This window comes from Pempheris klunzingeri, chromosome 3 (assembly GCF_042242105.1).
Source record: "Pempheris klunzingeri isolate RE-2024b chromosome 3, fPemKlu1.hap1, whole genome shotgun sequence".
Taxonomy (NCBI): Eukaryota; Metazoa; Chordata; class Actinopteri; order Acropomatiformes; family Pempheridae; genus Pempheris; species Pempheris klunzingeri.
Genome location: NC_092014.1, coordinates 17047652 through 17066949, shown reverse-complemented (window position 1 = coordinate 17066949; position 19298 = coordinate 17047652). Strand labels below are relative to the sequence as shown.

General features: G+C 39.6%; 2 protein-coding genes across 2 annotated transcripts; both read left to right on the top strand.

Annotated features, from left to right (window-relative positions):
- The first annotated feature begins 985 nt into the window (after positions 1 to 985).
- On the top strand, positions 986 to 4898 carry LOC139199034 (zinc finger protein ZFP2-like). The gene is made up of 3 exons (XM_070828039.1): positions 986 to 1080; positions 2253 to 2310; positions 2616 to 4898. The coding sequence occupies exons 2-3, from the start codon at positions 2262 to 2264 to the stop codon at positions 3734 to 3736; spliced, it is 1170 nt and encodes a 389-aa protein (XP_070684140.1). The 5' UTR covers positions 986 to 1080; positions 2253 to 2261; the 3' UTR covers positions 3737 to 4898.
- Positions 4899 to 6489: 1591 nt separating this feature from the next.
- Positions 6490 to 19087, top strand: cfap52 (cilia and flagella associated protein 52). Its single transcript, XM_070828373.1, has 14 exons — positions 6490 to 6550; positions 6793 to 6992; positions 7195 to 7331; positions 9302 to 9430; positions 9557 to 9656; positions 9849 to 9965; positions 10051 to 10151; positions 10314 to 10484; positions 11520 to 11668; positions 11906 to 12051; positions 12765 to 12916; positions 13672 to 13774; positions 17844 to 17955; positions 18828 to 19087. The coding sequence occupies exons 1-14, from the start codon at positions 6490 to 6492 to the stop codon at positions 19007 to 19009; spliced, it is 1860 nt and encodes a 619-aa protein (XP_070684474.1). The 3' UTR covers positions 19010 to 19087.
- The last annotated feature ends 211 nt before the right edge of the window (positions 19088 to 19298 follow it).

Genomic DNA, 19298 nt, shown 5'->3' with positions numbered 1-19298 from the left:
CTTATGTATTCATCATAATATGTGTATTAATTTAAATCAAAGGGGCATATTTGTATAGACTACTCTATTGGAAAAAAGTCTACCTTTCTTGAATGTATCAACCTACTTCTGCATTGTTTTTTTCTTTTATGCTGTTGTTTATCTGCATCTGATACACTATTAAACTTCATGCACTTTAATCATGCAATAATCTGTTGTTTCTCTTCTTAATGTATATTGACTCATTCCAACATGTGACCTATTGTGAAGATTATATATTTTATATTGTGTATGAATGTATGTATGTGTATTATATGTAATGGGGTTCAAAGTGGAGTTCAAAATGTTGAAATTGTCAACACCTTTATTACTAATAATGTGTAAGCCTATAAACATGTGTATGCAAGCAGGAGTGTTTGCTGTTAAAATGATCCAACAGGTATCATAATACTATATATAGTGCACACACCTTGCTTTGTGACATTGCACATACTTGTTTGTTCCAAATCAGACTTGTAGCAGCATTGAAAGGAAGCATAACTAGACTGGGTCCTGGTAGCACCCACCAAAAATATATTGCTGACCCATTTTGGAAACCTTTGCTGCGTTCTGATGCTGTTGGAACTATCATAAGCGTAAGATACACACATGGGGAAACGCTGATTGTTGGTTCGTTTTTTGTGATAATGGCATCAACAGAAAAATACATTACTGTGAATGGTAGAGACGATGCCAACACCGAAAACAGCAGTCGGTCTGGATTCAGTTGTAAGTCAGTATATGATTTGTGTCTAACTGTATCTAATTTCATATCAGATAAAACAATGCTTGGCACGTAATGCATGCTTTCTTTTTCAATTAAAAAAAAAACATAGCACAAAGCGAGTGTATGGCCCATGAACAGCAAAATATAATAGTAACAACTACCAAAGTTTTAATTTCCGAATTTACAGAGGGCCCTTGAAGGTATCGCGCAGCTCCTCACCACTGTGTGTAGCTTTAGCAATCTGCTGCGACTGTCTCTCAATGTGGAATAGCTTCAGTTCATAACGCTGCGCTCAAAATGTGTGACAACCTTCAGTTGTGAGGATTATTAGAGAGGTGGGACTCAGTCTTACATGTCCTGTTTAACCGTTTACGGCTTTGTTAGCTAACGCGACAACAGCGTTAGCTTTAGCTAAGTTAGCTAACGTTACCTAGCTTTCTGTGTGTGCATGTGTTTACCTGATAAAGTATCATCCACCCTTGATTTTAAAGCCACTTCAGCAACAATATAGTTTGCGTTAACCTTACAATAGTGGGGGGGATTGTCTCTCGTGAGATGTGGTGATGCTAAACGTAATCTAAAAGCTTAGTTGCCCTGCCCATTACAGATGTTACAAACATCATATTTCGTGTCTTTTCTAACTCATCATTCGTCTTTTCCCAATTCGAGATGCCTTCTGTGTCACTATCCTCAGTATCATCTGTTACATTTTTCGATATTAAGCATCGTTTCGTTTGTTGTTTACTCCATCCTCTTCAGAAATAACGTAAAGTTAGTTAGACGTTGCTGATGTGCAGTTTTATCCCTCAGCAGTCAGCATGATAAGCAGCTGAACTGAACAGGTATTTTTGTGGATCATGTTAATAATATCTGTGTTAAGAGGCGATGGTGCTATGAAATACCCCCACTTGACTGCTTAAACCTGCTTCAGAGATGCTGGGTATCTGTTAAAGAAGGTGATCAGATCGATATCTCTGCATCCCAGCAGGACTATTTTAAATCTACGGGCAATTTATCATTCGTATCATGCTATACTGTAGCTAAATGAACAAACACAAACAAAGTACAACAGGAGCACTTCCAGATAGGGCTGGACGAAAGAGAGGACAGCTGGATTGTTCTGCTACACATGCTCCTCTTTGTTGTCCTCATTATCCAACTCACCATATTTCAGATTGTCCGATTGTCTAATGAGTCTAATATTCTGGATGAATGTTAACAATTCTTATGTGACCATAAGTTAAGGTAGCCCTGCAAAACATGCTGCAGTGTATCAGGAGCTTGACATAAGCATGCTATTTAGCTTTCTGTAGCAACATCATATCATGACACCAGCTCTTTGCATGCTTAAGCAAGTTAATACATGTAAATTGTTTCAGCCTCACAAATCAAGTGTTGGTCAGGCCGTATTATACACAAAAGACTACTGCTGAATCACTGCTCTAACATGCTGATGTAATCTTCCATTTCCTCTGTTTGTGTCTGTGTATGTGTTATGTGTGAAAAGGCTGCAGTCATGGGCCCAGACACTGCATCTGGCCCTAAAACAGAATCCTCAGAGGAAAGTAAGTATTGATGCTTCTTTTCTTTTTTTTTTGCTCACCACTTAAATAACAAGTAATTAGTAAATTGATTGCTCATCACAAGATTGAAAGAATGTATTAAAGTGTTACGTTGCACAAGATTGAATAACCCATTCAGTAAAGTAAAATGACGCTTCATCCCAAACATGGATTAGAGGTGTTTGTTTCACTGGATTCAGTAGAAATCACAGACCTCACTTGTGTTTCCCTCTGTGTGTTCAGATGTTCTTTCAGTCAGTTTGTTCAGTTGTATTCAAAGGATGTTCTTTGATCCGATTGCTCCTCAGGTCCAGGAGAGGTTGTTGTCAAGGTAATCTCAGAATCAGATTCTAATGATGCTTCAACCACCACCGAGCCGGAGAACTCCAAACAGCCAGACGGCAACACATCAGATAAGTGTTACCCTTGCTCCGTCTGTGGCAAGGTATTTGACAGACCTTCAAAGCTAGAGAGGCATAAGCCTGTTCACACGAGGAAGCCCAAGACCCTTCATCAGTGTCAGCACTGTGAGAAAAGTTTCACACAACAAGAGAAGTTGATGCGGCATCAGAATTGCCACAGCAGGACTAACAAACACCCCTGTCCAGACTGTGGAAAAGTGTTCAACAGACCTTCAAAGTTAGAGAGACATAAGCGCACACACTCAAAGAAACCAAAGGTGCCCCACCAGTGTTCGTACTGCATGAAGACGTTCAGTAAACTTAACAAACTTGTCCGTCACAAGCGAATGCACACCGGGGAGAAGCCTTTCACCTGCTCGGTGTGCGGGAAAGGATTCTCTGAGTCAGGTCACTGCAAAGCACATGAAAAGACGCACGAGGAGCAGCCAGAAAAACCTCACTGCTGCGCAGACTGTGGGATGTCTTTCTTCAAGGCCTCAGAGCTTCGTCGGCACTTCCGCTCTCACACGGGAGAGAAACCTTTCAGATGCTCCCTGTGTGAGAGCTGCTTCTCCCGCTCAGAAAGCCTTAAAAGACACATGAGGAGCCACACGGGGGAAAGACCATACAAATGCATTATCTGCGGAAAGGGATTTTATTCTCGCCAGGGTCTGAATATTCATGGCTTGACCCACTCGGGAGAGAAACCACATCTTTGCCCAGTGTGCGGTAAAGGCTTCTCACAGCTGGGCAACATGAAAGAACATGAACAAAATGTTCATATTAAGTCCGAAAAATATATTTGCAATGAATGCGGAGCGACCTTCACACGGTACAAGTCACTGACAAAACATCAGCGGACACACACAGGAGAAAGACCCTATCTGTGCCTCACCTGTGGTCGCAGGTTTTCTTGGAGCCATTCTCTAAGCAGACACCGGAGGACACACACGCACAGACAGATGTCTATGGACACATCCAAAGACAAAGCAGGTTTTGAAGGACCATCTGAGAATCCTAGCAACTAAAAATAGAAATTAAATCCTCATAGGGAGGACATTTCCTCTTTAAGCCATTTTCCTGGAGCCACAGTCCAGCTAAATGTAGCTGTTTGTAGTACTCTGAGAACTACTTTGGAGCTTTGTGGTGATTCACTTTGCTGCTTGCTTTGTCATTTGTCTTTAAAATATCAATTAGAAATTCAGGGCGGCAGATTAGCTGTTTTTCTCCCATTCATTTTATTGAACAAAGCCAGTAAGCCAGTTGTTGATTGAGTTATGTTTGTATTTTGAATTAATGTTCAGCTCATTGGATGGACGCTGATCAAACACACTGATGTATGTGGGGAAGCTCTGTTTACATCTTTCTTGATGACGGATTTGGCCTCTAGATAGTGTGGAGGAGTATCTCATATCATGAAATGAATTGTTATCTGTCACAACCAAAGTAGAGTAGAAAGCCTTGTTTGACATGCAACCAAACAGTTACTACAGGAAATATTGATCAGGTCTCTGCAGCTGTGTGATTAAAGGGTTAGTCTGAATCTTTTTGGGGTTGTATGAGGTACATATCTGTGGTCAGTGTATCACCTACAGTAGATGACAGCCCCCAGTTTGGAGAAGCAGGCAGGATTACCGAACAGAAGCTAAGAAATTCAGGGCTGTTGTCAGGGGCAGCAACAAAATACATTGTTGCCTACTAGAAAAGGCCCTCCCAAAAAAAAACAATGGAAATGGCAGTCTGGCGACAAGGTTTTACTGCTGCCCGCGTCCTCAGCAAGGCATTGCTTACCTTCTGTGCTGGTATTCCTGCCTGCTTCTCCAAGCAAACATGCTGAATGCTATCTACTGCAGGTAATGAAACACTACCTTACACAACTCAACTTCCAAAAGATCCAAACTAATCATTTAATGGAGGTGCAAGACTATAGTCTTACTAAATCTGAGTAAATCTGAGTTTGCTTACAAATGGTGATAAACTTAATCTAATTTCGTAATCTGCTACCTCACTCTAACAGCACCACAGAAGGTACACAGACATTAACCAGCACAAGACTTGTGGCATGGTTCAGTCAATACCAGTTTCTCAGTGATCCTTTTTTATTTTATTTTTTTTACAGTTGATAAAAAGGAAATGTAGCTTTATTTGTTGATTTTTTTTTTTGCTCAACATAAACAGCCAAATGCCAAAGTTTTGTACTGTTGTATCATTTTTAATAATCAAACCTTCACAGTTAATGCAGTGCTGACGCACGGTGGAAAAATGCTGTTACACTATTCTCGATGCAGATATAATACCTCTCACCACTTATGGGAAACACCTGCTGTGAGATCAGTGATGGCAGTGTGGCCAGGACAGTAGTGAAATCATACTGTGCAGCTGCAGTTTTCTTCTGGTAGCTGTGTAAAATGTCAGTTTTGTTTTCTATGGATATTTATAGCATATATATATGTATATATGTATATATATATATATATATATATGCAGTTATGTAATCCATTGTTCCAATCCATTGTGATACTCCATACATGGTAGCTTACTTTCAAAAAACAGACACATCGCATAGTGCTGTAGTTCACGGCATAGGAACAACAATGGGCCGCCTACACTCCTAAATGCAAATTCAAGTGTTGTGCTCAGATTAGTTGTGCCGATGAAGATGTGAATTGAACCTTAAGCCACTTAAGTCATTTCATAGAGAATATAGCCACCAATAAATTGTCTTCATAAAATAGCTATTGAAATGAGAGTATTTTTTAAAATTGCGTATTATATCTGTTACTGTGTGCCAAACACTTGCCTGTAAGGTTTCTAGTTTGTCTTTTCAGGTTTCCAGTGGTCAAATGTGACTAGGTACATTTACTCAAATACTGTACAATAGTACAATTATGATTTACTTGTACTTTGCTTGAGTATTTCCAATTTATGCCACGTCATAGTTTTACTCCACTACAGTTCAGGGAGGGAAATATCATACTTTTATTTGATAGTTTCAGTTGCCAGTTGCTTTGCTGAATCAGATTATTAATATAAATTATAAATCAATTTATAAATGATGTAGTATTACAGATTAAGCGACCCAGCAGTGTATATGTAATTTAAATGAGCTCCTCATTTACCAGCTGTAACATTATAATGAACTGTGTAATGCATCATTATGTACAATTCAATGTCGTAACACTGGGCCATTCTGCATAATGCACACTTTTACTTTTAGTACTATTAGTATATTTTGACGCTAATAGTTTTGACAGCAGGCCTTTTTTTCGTAACAGAGTAATTCTACACTGTGGTATTACTACTTTTACTTAAATAAAGGATTAGGTCTTTCACCACTGTGGTCTTCCAGTGTAATGTAAGGCCACAGATGAAAGAGTCGATCAGTCTGGCCCAATAGCATAGACACTGAGAAAATGTGTCTTAGGCATGTAAAGAAAAATACATTTAAGTTTTCGTTCTGGATTTGTCCCCTAATCCAATCAATTATTTTTAAAAAAGCCGGTGGTTTGACTATTAATCGTAAGGTTTGGATGTGCACTCTTTTAATGGGAGGAAATTTCCGACAGCGCCTGAAGACGTCGAGGACGTGCTGCCGACCAATGACAGTGGCCAGCCCACACCAGCTGTTGCTAGGCGACGTTTGTTTGGTGGCTTTACCAGCTAAGTAGTTGGGGCCTGTTTAAGAGAATAACTGTAACATCAGTTTTCCCGTTAAAAAAAATAGAATTATTGATTAAAGTGGGCTCTTCTTAACAAGTTACAGATATTTTGTTTTCTAGCCATGGCTCTTGAGACACAGGGCGTGCTTCAACTTGAACTGGAGGCTGCTATTGGGTTCAACGGTAAGTTTTACCGAATTACGGTTGTATTTACGGCTGTTAGCTTAACTAGCGTTAGCAAATCAACAAGCTATTAACTATCTTACGCTGTAAAACGCTGCACTGTATTTAAATTGATTAGCTGGCAATTTACATGTTCACTGACCTGTTAAACTGGAAATGGTTACACATTCTCACCCTTAAAACAAGAGACTGAACAGTTTATCAGTTTAACAAGTATATGTTGTGCTAACTTACACTTTCAGGGCATGTGTTTTCTGGTCTGAGAGTCCATCCGGACGGAGAGCACCTGATCTATCCGCTGGGATGCACCGTCATTCTGAAGAGTATCAAAGATGGCAAGCAGGAATTCCTGCACGGACACACAAACAATGTCTCCTGTGTTGCAGTGTCCAAAAGTGGATCATATATCGCCTCTGGACAGGTCAACTTCATGGGCTTTAAGGTAGCCATAGTTAACATACGTTTTCTGTATGCAAAGTGTCTGACATGGTTAACTCGACTAAACTGTTTACTTGTTACGTAGTTTTTCTGTATTCTGTAGAAATATGTAGGCTTGAATCCATTAACAGTGAGGAGTGGCAAGGTAAAATCTAACATTTACGTATCATTTGTAGCATTTTGAATAGACTTGCATATTTTCCTAGGCTATGATAATTGTCTGGGACTATGTACGGCGAACAATCTATGCCCAGCTGCTCCTCCACAAGGCAAAGGTAGAGGCACTGGCTTTCTCTCCCAGCGACAAGTACTTGGTGTCTCTTGGGGGTCTGGATGATGGCAGGTAAACAACAGAATGTGTCACACAGGAATGAGGAAAAGACATACAGTACTGTGTAGAAGTTTTAGGCAGGTGTGAAGAAATGCTGTAAAGTAAATGTTTTCAAAAGTATAAAATTGAATTGTTTATTTTTTGTGAGCAAAGTGAGCAAACAGAAGAAAAATCTAAATCAAGTCAATATTTGGTGTCACCTCCCTTTGCCTTCAAAACAGCATCAATTCTTGGTGGTACACTTGCACAAATTTCAGGGATTTGGTAGGATCACAGTCAGGTGTATGATTAACCAAACAGGTGCTTATGATCATCAACTGAAGTCATTAACTGAAACCGAAACAGCTGTATAGGAGGCTTAAAACTGGGTGAGGAACAGCCATACTCTGTTACCAATGTGAGGCTGTAGAAGACAGTTTCATGTCATACACCATGGCAGGACTGAACACAGCAACAAGACACAAGGTAGTTATACTGCATCAGCAAGATTTCTCCCTGGCAAAGATTTCAGAGCAGACTGGGGTTTCGAGATGTGCTGCTCAAGCTCTTTTGAAGAAGCACAAAGAAACAGGCAGTGTTGAGGACCGTACATGCAGTGGTCAGCCAAGAAAACTTAGCGCAACAGATGAAAGACACATTATGCTTACTTCCCTTTGAAATCAGAAGATGTCCAGCAGCGGCATCAGCTCAGAACTAGCAGAAACCAGTGGGACCCTCGTACACCCATCTCCTGTTCGGAGAAGTGTGGCCAGACGTGGTCTTCATGGAAGAATTGTGGCCAAATAGCCAAAGCTCTGATGTGGAAACACATCCAGGTGACTCAATCATGCACAAAAACACAGGAACTGGGGTGCAGAAAAATTGCAGCTAGTGCTCTGGACTGATGATTCAAAATTTGAAGTATGTGGCTGTAGCAGAAGGCAGTTTGTTCACCAAAGGGCTGGACAGCAGTACAATAATGAGTGTCTGCCGGCAGCAGTAAAGCATGGGTGATGTTCCTTGCAGTTTTGGGGCTACATTTCTGCCAATGGAGGTGGGGATTTGGTCAGAGTTAATGGTGTCCTCAGTGCTGAGAAATACAGGCAGATACTTATCCATCATTCAATACCACCAGGGAGGCATCTGATTGGCCCCAAACATACAACCAATGTAATTAGGGACTGTCTTCAGCATAAAGAAGAACAAGGGGTCCTGGAAGTGATGGTGTGGCCCCCACAGAGCCCTGATCTCAAAATCATCCAGTCTATCTGGGATTATATGAAGCGACGGAAGGATTTGAGGCAGCCTACATCCACAGGACATCTGTGGTTAGTTCTCCAAGATGTTTGGAACAACCCACCTGCTGATTTCCTTGTGATTTTCCCTGTGTGCCAGTGTAACAAGAAGAATTGATGCTGTTTTGAAAGCAAAGAGTGGTCATACCTGATATTGATTTGATTTAGATTTTTCTTCTGTTTGCTCACTTTGCATTTTTTTAATTGATTAAAGTAAACAATAAAATCTTAGTTTTGAAAGCATTCTTACTTTACAGCATTTCTTCACTCCTGCCTAAAAACATTGCGCAGTACTGTATATGATAAGTTTAAAATAGGATTGTAGTTTCAAACGCACACTGGCATATTTTCTATCAGAGCGCACAGTACCATTGCCTTATACTGTACGAACATGTTATTTAATGTCCATGTGTCAACACAGCAAAGCGTACAAAAGCTTTCAGGATAGTGTGTACTGCAGCGCCCATCTTTATGCAATTTGAGACACTTCTCTGCGTGCATCATCACAGTTTGTAACATGATATGTACAGTCATTTCCTACAAAGCAGTTCTTCAGTGAGAAGAGAAAATATGATAGAGAAGCTTCACATTAGATGCACATACTCTCACTTAACGATTTCATCTTGAATTCCGACGGAAACATAGTGTTGAACTAAACTGTGCATATTATCTGTTTGAGTGTGTAACATATTCTCTGTGTGTTCTCAGCATAGTGGTATGGAATATTGAGACCAAGCAGGCCATCTGTGGGAGCCCAGCCTCCGCTCACAGTGCTGGTCACTGCCTGACTGTGCAGTACTCTAACACAAACGACAATATCTTTGTTTCTGCTGGGAGGTGAGTGAACTGTGTCTCCTGTAAACCAAGTGTCAGCCTAGAGCAGCTCATTAGCACATATTTTACATTGTTCATAAGGTTTTTATCAACAAATGATTTTAATGTTGTTGGTTTTTTCGTGGACAGTGGAACATTGCGTGTCTGGGAGCTGGACCTCCCCAACAGGAAGATCAGGCCCACAGAGTGTCAGACAGGCAAGCTAAAGAGGATTGGGAAATGTATAGAGGTATGAGGCCATACGTTTTTCATTTACATCAGTATATCTACACATCTTATTTCTGTCTGTCAAAATGGCTACACAGAATGTGATATTACACAGTGATTCTTTTATTTCAGCTTCTCCTATAATTTACAGTACACCCAATATGGTTATATTAGATAGTTTTGCTCATGCTGGTTTGTTTATATTGTGACACAGATTTCAGAGGATGATCAGTTCATTTTCTGTGGCACTACCAGTGGAGACATAATGAAAATCAACCTGAGGATGGGGCTTCTGAGTGACTGTGGTCCAGTTAAATCAAAATACAGCCTGGTACGTCAGAGCATCACATTCCTAATTTGGCTCTGTGAAGGTTTGAAGGTCCTGTTTACTTTTATAACTTGCCTTTTCTGTGCAGGGTGTCAATGTCTTAAGGATACTGAGCTCTGGGGACCTGCTTGTAGGCTCTGGATCTGGCACCTTTACTGTGTGTTCCAAGACTAACTTTAAAACGCTTAAGTGAGTCTTGCAATTGAATCATCTGAATCATCGCCGTCAAAATATACCTACATTTATATATTTTGACTTTAGAATAAATACCAATATAATGTAAACAGTTTTACTGTGTTTATTTTTACAGTGCTAATTGTCAACTCCTTCTCTCCTGTTCTCCCAAAATAGGGAAGTCCAGCTGGAAAAGGGGGTGACTTCCATCGCTATAAGAGGAGATGGCCAGCAGTTCTTTGTTGGGACAGAAGCTGCTCAGATTTACAGCTTCAAATATGAGGACTTCAAGGCTGAACTCATTTGTACCAGCCACAACAGTGCTGTCAAGGACGTAGCCATACCTTTGTAAGTGGCAGACAGACAACTCAGGAGAATGGCATCAAAGTCATCAGTCACTAATGACCAAACATTTACTGTCTATTCTTTTTATAGTTTGGATCTGAAACCCACCAGAGTGCATAAAATAGCAAATTGACTTTTTTCATTTTTTGAATTTTGCAAGAAAGAGACATCCTAAATTGACTGAAATTAAAGTATCATGGTGTAAAGCGATCACTTTACCCTGGAACTTGACAAGATAGAAGTATTTGTGATGCACTGTTTAAAATCAGTCATGTTTATAGCTATATTTTGGAGATACCATTCTTTCAGAGATCATAGGCACCTTTTTGCACAATACTTATATAATAAAAACATCAAACAGTGTTGCGTCAGCTGCTTGTTCAGATCGGTTTAGGACTGGTTTAGGTTTTAAAAGCATGTATTGTCTGATGCAACATTTTTTTTTTTATCTGTTGTCTCATGTGTCCACCAAAGACAACAATGATTCACCAGTGTTTTCCCAGACTTGACTCGAGGCTTATGTGGTACTTACAAGCAGCCAACAGCTTACTGGTTCTCTCTAGACCTGGTTATCTATTACCAAAACAACAGTTATAAGGATATGGTATAAGATACAATGAAAACAGGTATAAGGTTTTCATTGTATTGGCTGATGGGCTTTTCTAAAATTATATGAACGTTGCAAGTGACGATTTCTAAACCTCTAGTCTGAGCAGTTGTATATCATTTTTGGGCAAACAGCATAAGATCTATTGCATGACTTCAATACCTCATTGTGCTCACTAGAGGGTGACATATGCTAGCTTCATACATGGAAGATCATTATAAGCTTAGAAAACCAGTATAGATTTTAGGTCTATTGTACAAACACCTGGGAAATGTATTGATTCCAATTTCAGCGTGTCATTAATTTTATGGATATGCGGTTAAATGTAAGGTTAATATGCCTTTAACCCAATAAGCGCTATTGCATAACAGATGTTTATACCAGCATTCAACTATAATTCCACATTGCTCTCTTTTTGGTTTTTCTTCTAGTGGAACATCTGAATTATTTGCAACCTGCTCTGAGGAGGACATCAGGTTGTGGCACATCGACAAGCCCAAAGAGCTGCTACGCATCACTGTACCCAACATGACCTGCAATTCCATGGACCTAATGATTGATGGACACAGCATCATCAGTGGTGGGGAGTCAGGGAGCAATCTGCAGTCAAGACATTGGAGCTTATTACTGCTGAGAATATTCAGTTCTTATTTCTTAGTATGAGCTGTAGCTCAGTGTGTTTACGTGCTGTAGATTCTGTGTTCCTCAGTTACTTTTTTGCTCCTTAGTTACCCACTTCCACTAAAATGAAACTATTTCACACACTGACCCAATTTATCTTCTTGATACCTGACTGTTAAAAATTGATTTCTTCCAGCATGGAATGATGGTAAGATCCGCGTGTTTGCCCCGGAGAGTGGGCGCCTCATGCTCATCATTCACAATGCACACAAAATGGGTGTGACAGCCATAGCTGGCACCAGGGACTGCAAGAGGATCGTCAGTGGAGGGGAAGAGGGGCAGGTTAGTAGACAGTAGATAACAGTACTGTACCCTTAACAAAACACAAAGCAACACATTGAAATTCTCCACATGCCCCACAATAATGTGTACTTTTTAGGATTGCTGTGTCCACTAAGTCCTCCGAGACGCCTGCAACTGTCTGCTAGCACACTGTTGTACACTGCCTGTAGTAAATGAACAACAATTGGTTGCACAGTGCACTATTTTCTGGAGACTTTTTTTCCAATTAAGAAGCCATATACTTAAAAATGCAATGATTATCTTTCTTAGTTTTCTTGTAAATAAGTTAATGTTGTCCATTATGTTTCATATAAACACATTCATTTAATAATAGCACCAAAGTGATCAGAGGAAGACAGACTTCCCGCTTGGTAATTATGTATGAGTTGAAGACACCTGTTCCTGTTGTAGCACTGTCTAGACTTCTCTAAAGGAACTGTTTGTACATTTCTGGTATTTAACTGGAAGTCCACCTCAATCAGATGAAGCTGATCTATGGATGAAAATGTGTATATACTACATGAAGTCTTCAAATTTTTGTTTTTTTGTTAGAAAAGACATTTTTTCAGTAAGTATTGATCTGTAAATCTATAGTTGTGCACCTGCATTAGAAATCACTGAGCAAAAACAAGGAAGTATTTTAATAAGGTGTCATATCTGATGTAAAAGGGATCTTTTGTGAGGTTGAATGTAGTTTGCTTCACATTATGTAGGTGCGTGTTTGGGAGCTGCAGCCACGTGGCCATCGGCTGCTAGAGACCATGAAAGAGCACAAAGCCACTGTCACATGTATCAAAATCAAGAGGGACGACAAAGAGTGTGTCACTGCCAGCTCTGATGGTGCCTGCATCATCTGGGACATAGTGTGAGTAGTCCTTCAGCATACCCAAAGACTTTGTGTCTGAGCACAAGGCAAGAACAGCAACACACACGTCTCTCACATACAGCATGTATCCTCTTTAAACCTTTATCATTGTGTAGTGTATACTGTTTTTAGGATCACGTCTTTGTTTTTAGTAGTGGTGTTGCATACTGTACATAACTGGCAATGATATACCTTACAAAGCCACCAGATACTGTATGACAGTGGAAAAAAGAATGTGCTGCCTTCAGGTCTGAGATGTAATGAGAGAGAAATGCTGAAGCTGTCGGTGTCTGGCTGCTGCAGGAGGAACAAAAAGAAATCCAGTGCACTCTTTATGAAGAAAGCTTAAAATCCTTTAATCCATGGGTTTCTCCTATGGGGAGAATAAGACCTTTAAAAACTCTGACTGTGGTCGTGTTTTTTTTCACCGTCTATCTTCTTCAGTGAACAAGTCTGTGGATTAAAGGCTGTATTCATCAAGAGTAGCATGGCTTTCCTTTTTTTTTGGATGATTACTAACAAGCCGACGTTAAAAAGAATATTAATTAATGAGTCTAGATAGCACCCTGTTCAGACACACACATTTTTATGCCCAAAGAGAAAGTTGTGCAGGTGTGTGTGTGTGTGTTTTTTAATTGCATATGAATGCACAGAACATTTAATTTATTTATTTTTAAGTGTGACGATACAAATCGGCTTGTGTTTATTTTGCTTGTCTGGAAAATGAAACAGTTCTTCTGCATTTCCTGCTGTAGGCGGTTTGTCAGTCTTCAAATGGTGATCGCCAACACGCTGTTCCGGACGGTATGCTACCACCCAGAGGAATACCAGATTATTACCAGTGGCACTGACAGAAAGGTGTGTGTTTTGGGACTGTTACTTCTTTGTTCAGAATTCAGTGCAGCAGTTTCTTTTTATCATTGCTTGCTTAATTTATATCCCAATCAGTAAATCCCATTGATGTGGTTTCAGAAATCTGCCCATGTATGTTTACCGTAAAGTTTGTTTTAGTTGAATTTATGTAGTAGCGAGTAAGAGTTGGCTGGCAAAGAATTCCCTCAGACTCATTCCTCACAAAAAAAAAAAAGTTATGATTGTAATGATTGAAAATCCCCCAGGGTGCAAAGAGAATGGCAGAGCAGTCGTAATCTAGATGTCTCATTATGCTGTTGTTGTTATTATAATCTCCACTCAGTGTGCAGGAGAGAAAAGCCTGCCGCTCTGGTAAGATCAGCACAGAAGAGCACAGTGAAGACTTGCACAATCACATACACTTACATGTCCACAGATTATTTTGAAAAGCTTGTAATTTGTTTCTCAGCAGAACAAAATGAAGGCATTGTGTTGGCTGCTAGTCAAAAACACACTCAGCCCTTTAAGTCTGTTATTTTGTGAGCAATTTTGATTAACTCAGCACCACTTATTTACATAAGGTCAGAAGTTCACAGTGGCAGAATGAAATGTTTGTTTCCTTGATTGTGCACTTCATCTGCACTCCTTGAACCCGGCCACACACTAGACCCATATTGTTGCCTCCCCTGCATGCTGAGAGGTGAGGACAAGTTGTGCTGATTAACATAGCACTGTGGATGTGCTGAGTGAGCGGAGAGAGAGTGAGAAGGAGGGATTCAGGCAAGGGGAGAGAGAAGGGAGATCGAGGGGAGTGCTGTGGTGTTCGTGCCTTCCTGCGGATGTGCCTATGCCACCCAAGTGCCAGCCAGATCCACCATCTGCTCATCCCAGGACACAGGCGCTCTGTCTGGGAGAACAAATGCCAACGCTCTGCTCTCTCCCTTCTCCTTACTTCAACCCTTCATCAAATCCCAGCATGCCTCCATGAGTAAATTCACAGAAAGTAAACCAAAGTGTGGCCAAAAAACTAGATGAGGGGTGTGGAGGGTCAGGAAGAGGTTGTATTCACTTTGTGAATGATGATGATGATGATGCATTTTGATGGTGTATTTAGAGGAGACAATATGGTGCTAACTCTCTACTCATTTGTTAAAGCATCTCTTTTTAGGAGGGCAGCAATGATAGTTGAAAGCAGATTAATTGTGTCTAAAAGGAGAATGTAGCCTTGATGGCCAATTAAAATGTAAAATAGTTATCTTGCAGCACAATATTAACTTGGCAACACACCCAGTGGTGAATATGTTTTAGCATTTTTGCCTTTTTTTTGATAGTCTCGCAGTATAGAAAGACCGGAAGCACAGGGAGAGAGACATGTGACAAAGGTTCCTGGCTGCAGTCAAAGCGAGAACTTTGTGGTTCCATGATGGGCACCTTTACCACTCGAACACTGATGCCCCTATAAGGTCCTCTTTCTCTGTGTCGTTACTATAAAGCAGGGCGCAGGGGCCCGCTGAATCACATTATCATTTGTCTTTGTGATGAATCGATATTGTCCTTGAAAGGCTTTGAAGAACCTGATAAAATGGATAACCTCTCTAAAGAGGCGTATAGAAGTGTGTGAGTGGGAAAATGTGACTGGTAGAAACAGGAAAAGTTGGCTCTCACATGGACACACGGTATATGAATAATGAATGCCATGATATTACAAAGTATGCTTTCTTAAGCGTAAGGACTTCATGATGCTAATCTTGTCTGTAGTTGAAGTGACTGCTCTCTGTTTGTGACCTCAGGCCTTTCCTGCTTATCAGGTGAGCAGTATTAACAGTAGGCCTGATGTTTTAGGCTTGGCCTTGCTTGCCTCATTTAATTAATTTCCTGGTGGCCCATGTTGTGGCTGTGGGCCAGTTCCCCAGGCTGAGGTGGAGGGAACACAGATGGGCCAAGACAACTCACACAGGTGGTAGTCTCTAATAAGCTGGTGAAATGAGATAAAGAAGGGGAGAGAGGTCGTGACAGTGGCAAGGAGGAAGAGAAGGAAGATGACATGGGAAAGAGGGAGGAGAAGGAATCATACAGTAACTTAGTTCATACTGGGATTTACAGAATGCTGTACGTAAACGTTATTTTCATCTCATTAGTGGTATTCTTAGAGGTACTGCTTTGGTTGCTGTTTCTGAAATTATGGTACTTTTCATGCTGGTAAAGTCACAGAAACACATCTTTCAGTGAATTTACATATTCTATACAGCAGTAAATCTCACATTTTGATTCAATATTAAGTCAAACAAAGACTGATTACAGAACTTTGTATTTGGTGGTTATTGTGAGTCATTCCCCCTCTAGTTTGTGGCTGTGTTTGCCTAAATTATGTTTTGCGGAGTTATTTTATGGAAAAATATCAGCAAGCCATTCCATCTGAATAAGCCAAACTGTATGAGAGAAATACTGCAGTTTCAATCAGTGCCCACAGAAATGTTCCCGTGGCTTGTAAGGACCAGAGAGAATCACTCTGCAGCTCTGAAACTATTTTAAAAAAAGATAATTTTTTTTGTCTTAGTGAGCTTTTTGTTCCTCTTTCATTTCATAATAGCCAACAGTATTTGATACGTGTGTGTGAGATTACATTCCCCCCCCTCCTTTATTACATTATAGGCGTGGTTTTGTGCGGAGAAATGAAATCCTGTCTCAGAGGCTATATTTATAAAAATGGGCTCATTCTGAGCAGCTCTGTGTAACACGAACCTCTCCTTTTACAAACAGACAACCTATGTAAGATTGATTTCATTTAGTTTAACTTCAGTCCAGTAAGGCTGTATAGAGATCTCTCAGTAATTAGTTCTCTAAATTTGGTGTGTAGTTCAATTAACTTTGAAATGACTTTTGGACTTTTAAACACACATAGAAGCTGAGATCAGTGTAATGGCGTGTCACCACATTTTCTGTTACAAACCTATTCATACAGGATGACTTATAAGACTGATTTTAATGATCAAATCCATCGGTTGGCTGGCCATATAAATAGCAAGAAAGAACCCTTGTTGGTGTGTGGTTCTGTGATGTTTCTGCTGCCTGCGCTATAAATAACTTCAGCCAACAATTGCCTTTTGTGAGACTTGATACTTTGACAGCTGTAAAGCTCCAGGGATGATTAAATCTCATTTAGATCAGCAAACATCAGTTTTAATAGCTGTGTGTGAGAGGCAATGGTGGAATATGACTAAGTGCATTTGCTCAAGTTCTGTACTTAAGTACACATTTGAAACTTGTACTTCACCTGAATATTTCCATTTTACGTAACATTGTACTTCTCCTCTACATCTCAAAGGTGAATGTTTTACTTTTCCCACTACATTTGTCTGACAGCTGTAGTTATTTTTCAGTGTCTTCCCGTGTGGTGAAAACCATGTGTCTCCAAATTTGGTAAATCTGAATTAGAATTTTTTCTAATAAACTGAAGGATTAAGTGTTGCTTTATGGTTTGAGAAAATTCTGTCTTCTTAAACTCGATAAAATATTTAAAACCATGCTTGGATTAGTTGGAACATTCATTGCCACAAAGCTGAAAACAGGCTGTTTTTCCTTAGCTCATTAAAAGTTGAGTTTGCTACACACATACAATCTTATTAACCATGATGCATTCCTGTAGATTAAACTATTCTATAGTAAATGAAATAGTTGAAGACCACACAACCTTAAACAACCACAGCAGTGAAATGAAACACACATTAATGCAGCAGTAATATGAATCCAAGAACAGATATCAGATGTAGTAAAACACTAACCAAGGACCATTTTTTTTGCATAATAAGTACTTTTATATTTGATACTTTTCAGTAAATGTTGCTGCTAATACTTTAACTCAAGTAAGGTTTTGAATGCAGGACTTAAAGGAGTATTTTTTTCTTGTCGTTGTCAGCAAACAGACTGCACAATATCAGTATACAGTACATGCACATTTAACATGTTTGTCTCCTTCCCTCTCTTCCAAAAATAATGCAGGCAATGAACTTGTATATTTTACGTACGACAACCGCAACTACATCTGAGGGTTTCTGTGTGTTCACATCGTACTCAGGTTACCTACTGGGAAGTGTATGACGGCTCTGCCATCAGAGAGCTGGAGGGCTCGCAGTCTGGGGCCATCAATGGCATGGACATCTCACAGGATGGAAAATACTTTGTGACAGGTATGGGATGCCTCACATCTGCTGCTCGTCATATTGTCGCTGTGCTCCTTTTTCAGTGATTTTTCTATCAATATAATTCAACCAAAAATAAATTAAATCTACAAAATCCCTTGGGTAGATGAACACTCATTATATAGATGGTCATCATTTTACACTTGCCCCGGTTAATTGCTGATTTTGCTCAAAGCATGACAGGATTATAGTTTCAGTTAGTGTCCTTTACTTTAAGAAGTGTTCTATCATTACATGCTTACATTTTTCTTGATCTTGGCTGCCTTGTATTATTTTTTATTGGTCCTTTTTACCCTCAAATATTGAGTGTATTTTCATCTCCTCTGCTGACACTACAATCAGAATCAGAATCAGAATCAGAATTACTTTAATAATCCCCAGGGGGAAATTGCTTTTTGTTACACACAGCTCCAAAAGAATAAGAAGAATACACTTCAAACACAAAGTAAAATATAAATATATAAAAGTATGAATAAAAAAAAAAAGATGTATTAAAAATTATTATTACACAGAGGTAAATTACTGCACCAGGTGAGTCCAGAGTCTTATAATAATAATAATAATAACAATAATACCACTACTAATAATACTACTAATAAAAATATATAACAACATGCACAATCATAGTAAGGCGCTGTACTATATAATACCAATAATACTAATACCACCAACAATAACACATAACAACATGTACACTCAGAGTGAGGCGCTGTACCATATTATAATAATAATAATAATAATGATACAAATAATACCACTACTACTTATAATAATATATAACAACGTGTATTATTATACACGGATGCTCTGTTCAAACTTCTCTGAGGTTTTTGACAAATTTTTCACCTTTTTCACGGCAGGTGGAGACGACAAGCTGGTGAAGGTGTGGGATTACATGGAAGGTGCAGTAACCCACATAGGAATAGCTCACGGTGGCAACATCACCAGCATCAAGCTCTGCTCCAACAGCAGCACCTTAGTCAGCACCAGCGCGGATGGAGCCATTCTACGATGGAAGTTCCCCCACACTTCTACCTCTTAATGTGACATACAGAAACCTGGACACTAGAGGAAACATTTAATCCAGTCATACCACTCATACTCAAATATACCCAACAAGCTCCTGAAATGTTCCCTCCAAAGAAATGTTCCTGTGAGAATTCAATCTCACATTAACATTGAAGAAATTATTCATACTTTGATCAAATAAATAGAATTTGATTTAACATCAATGACCATATTATATTGTTGCCTTTTTCAACAGAGCAAAGACGATACTATTATACAGAAGTGAAACATTACAGCTCTTTAGCTGTGTAGTCTCTAAGCAT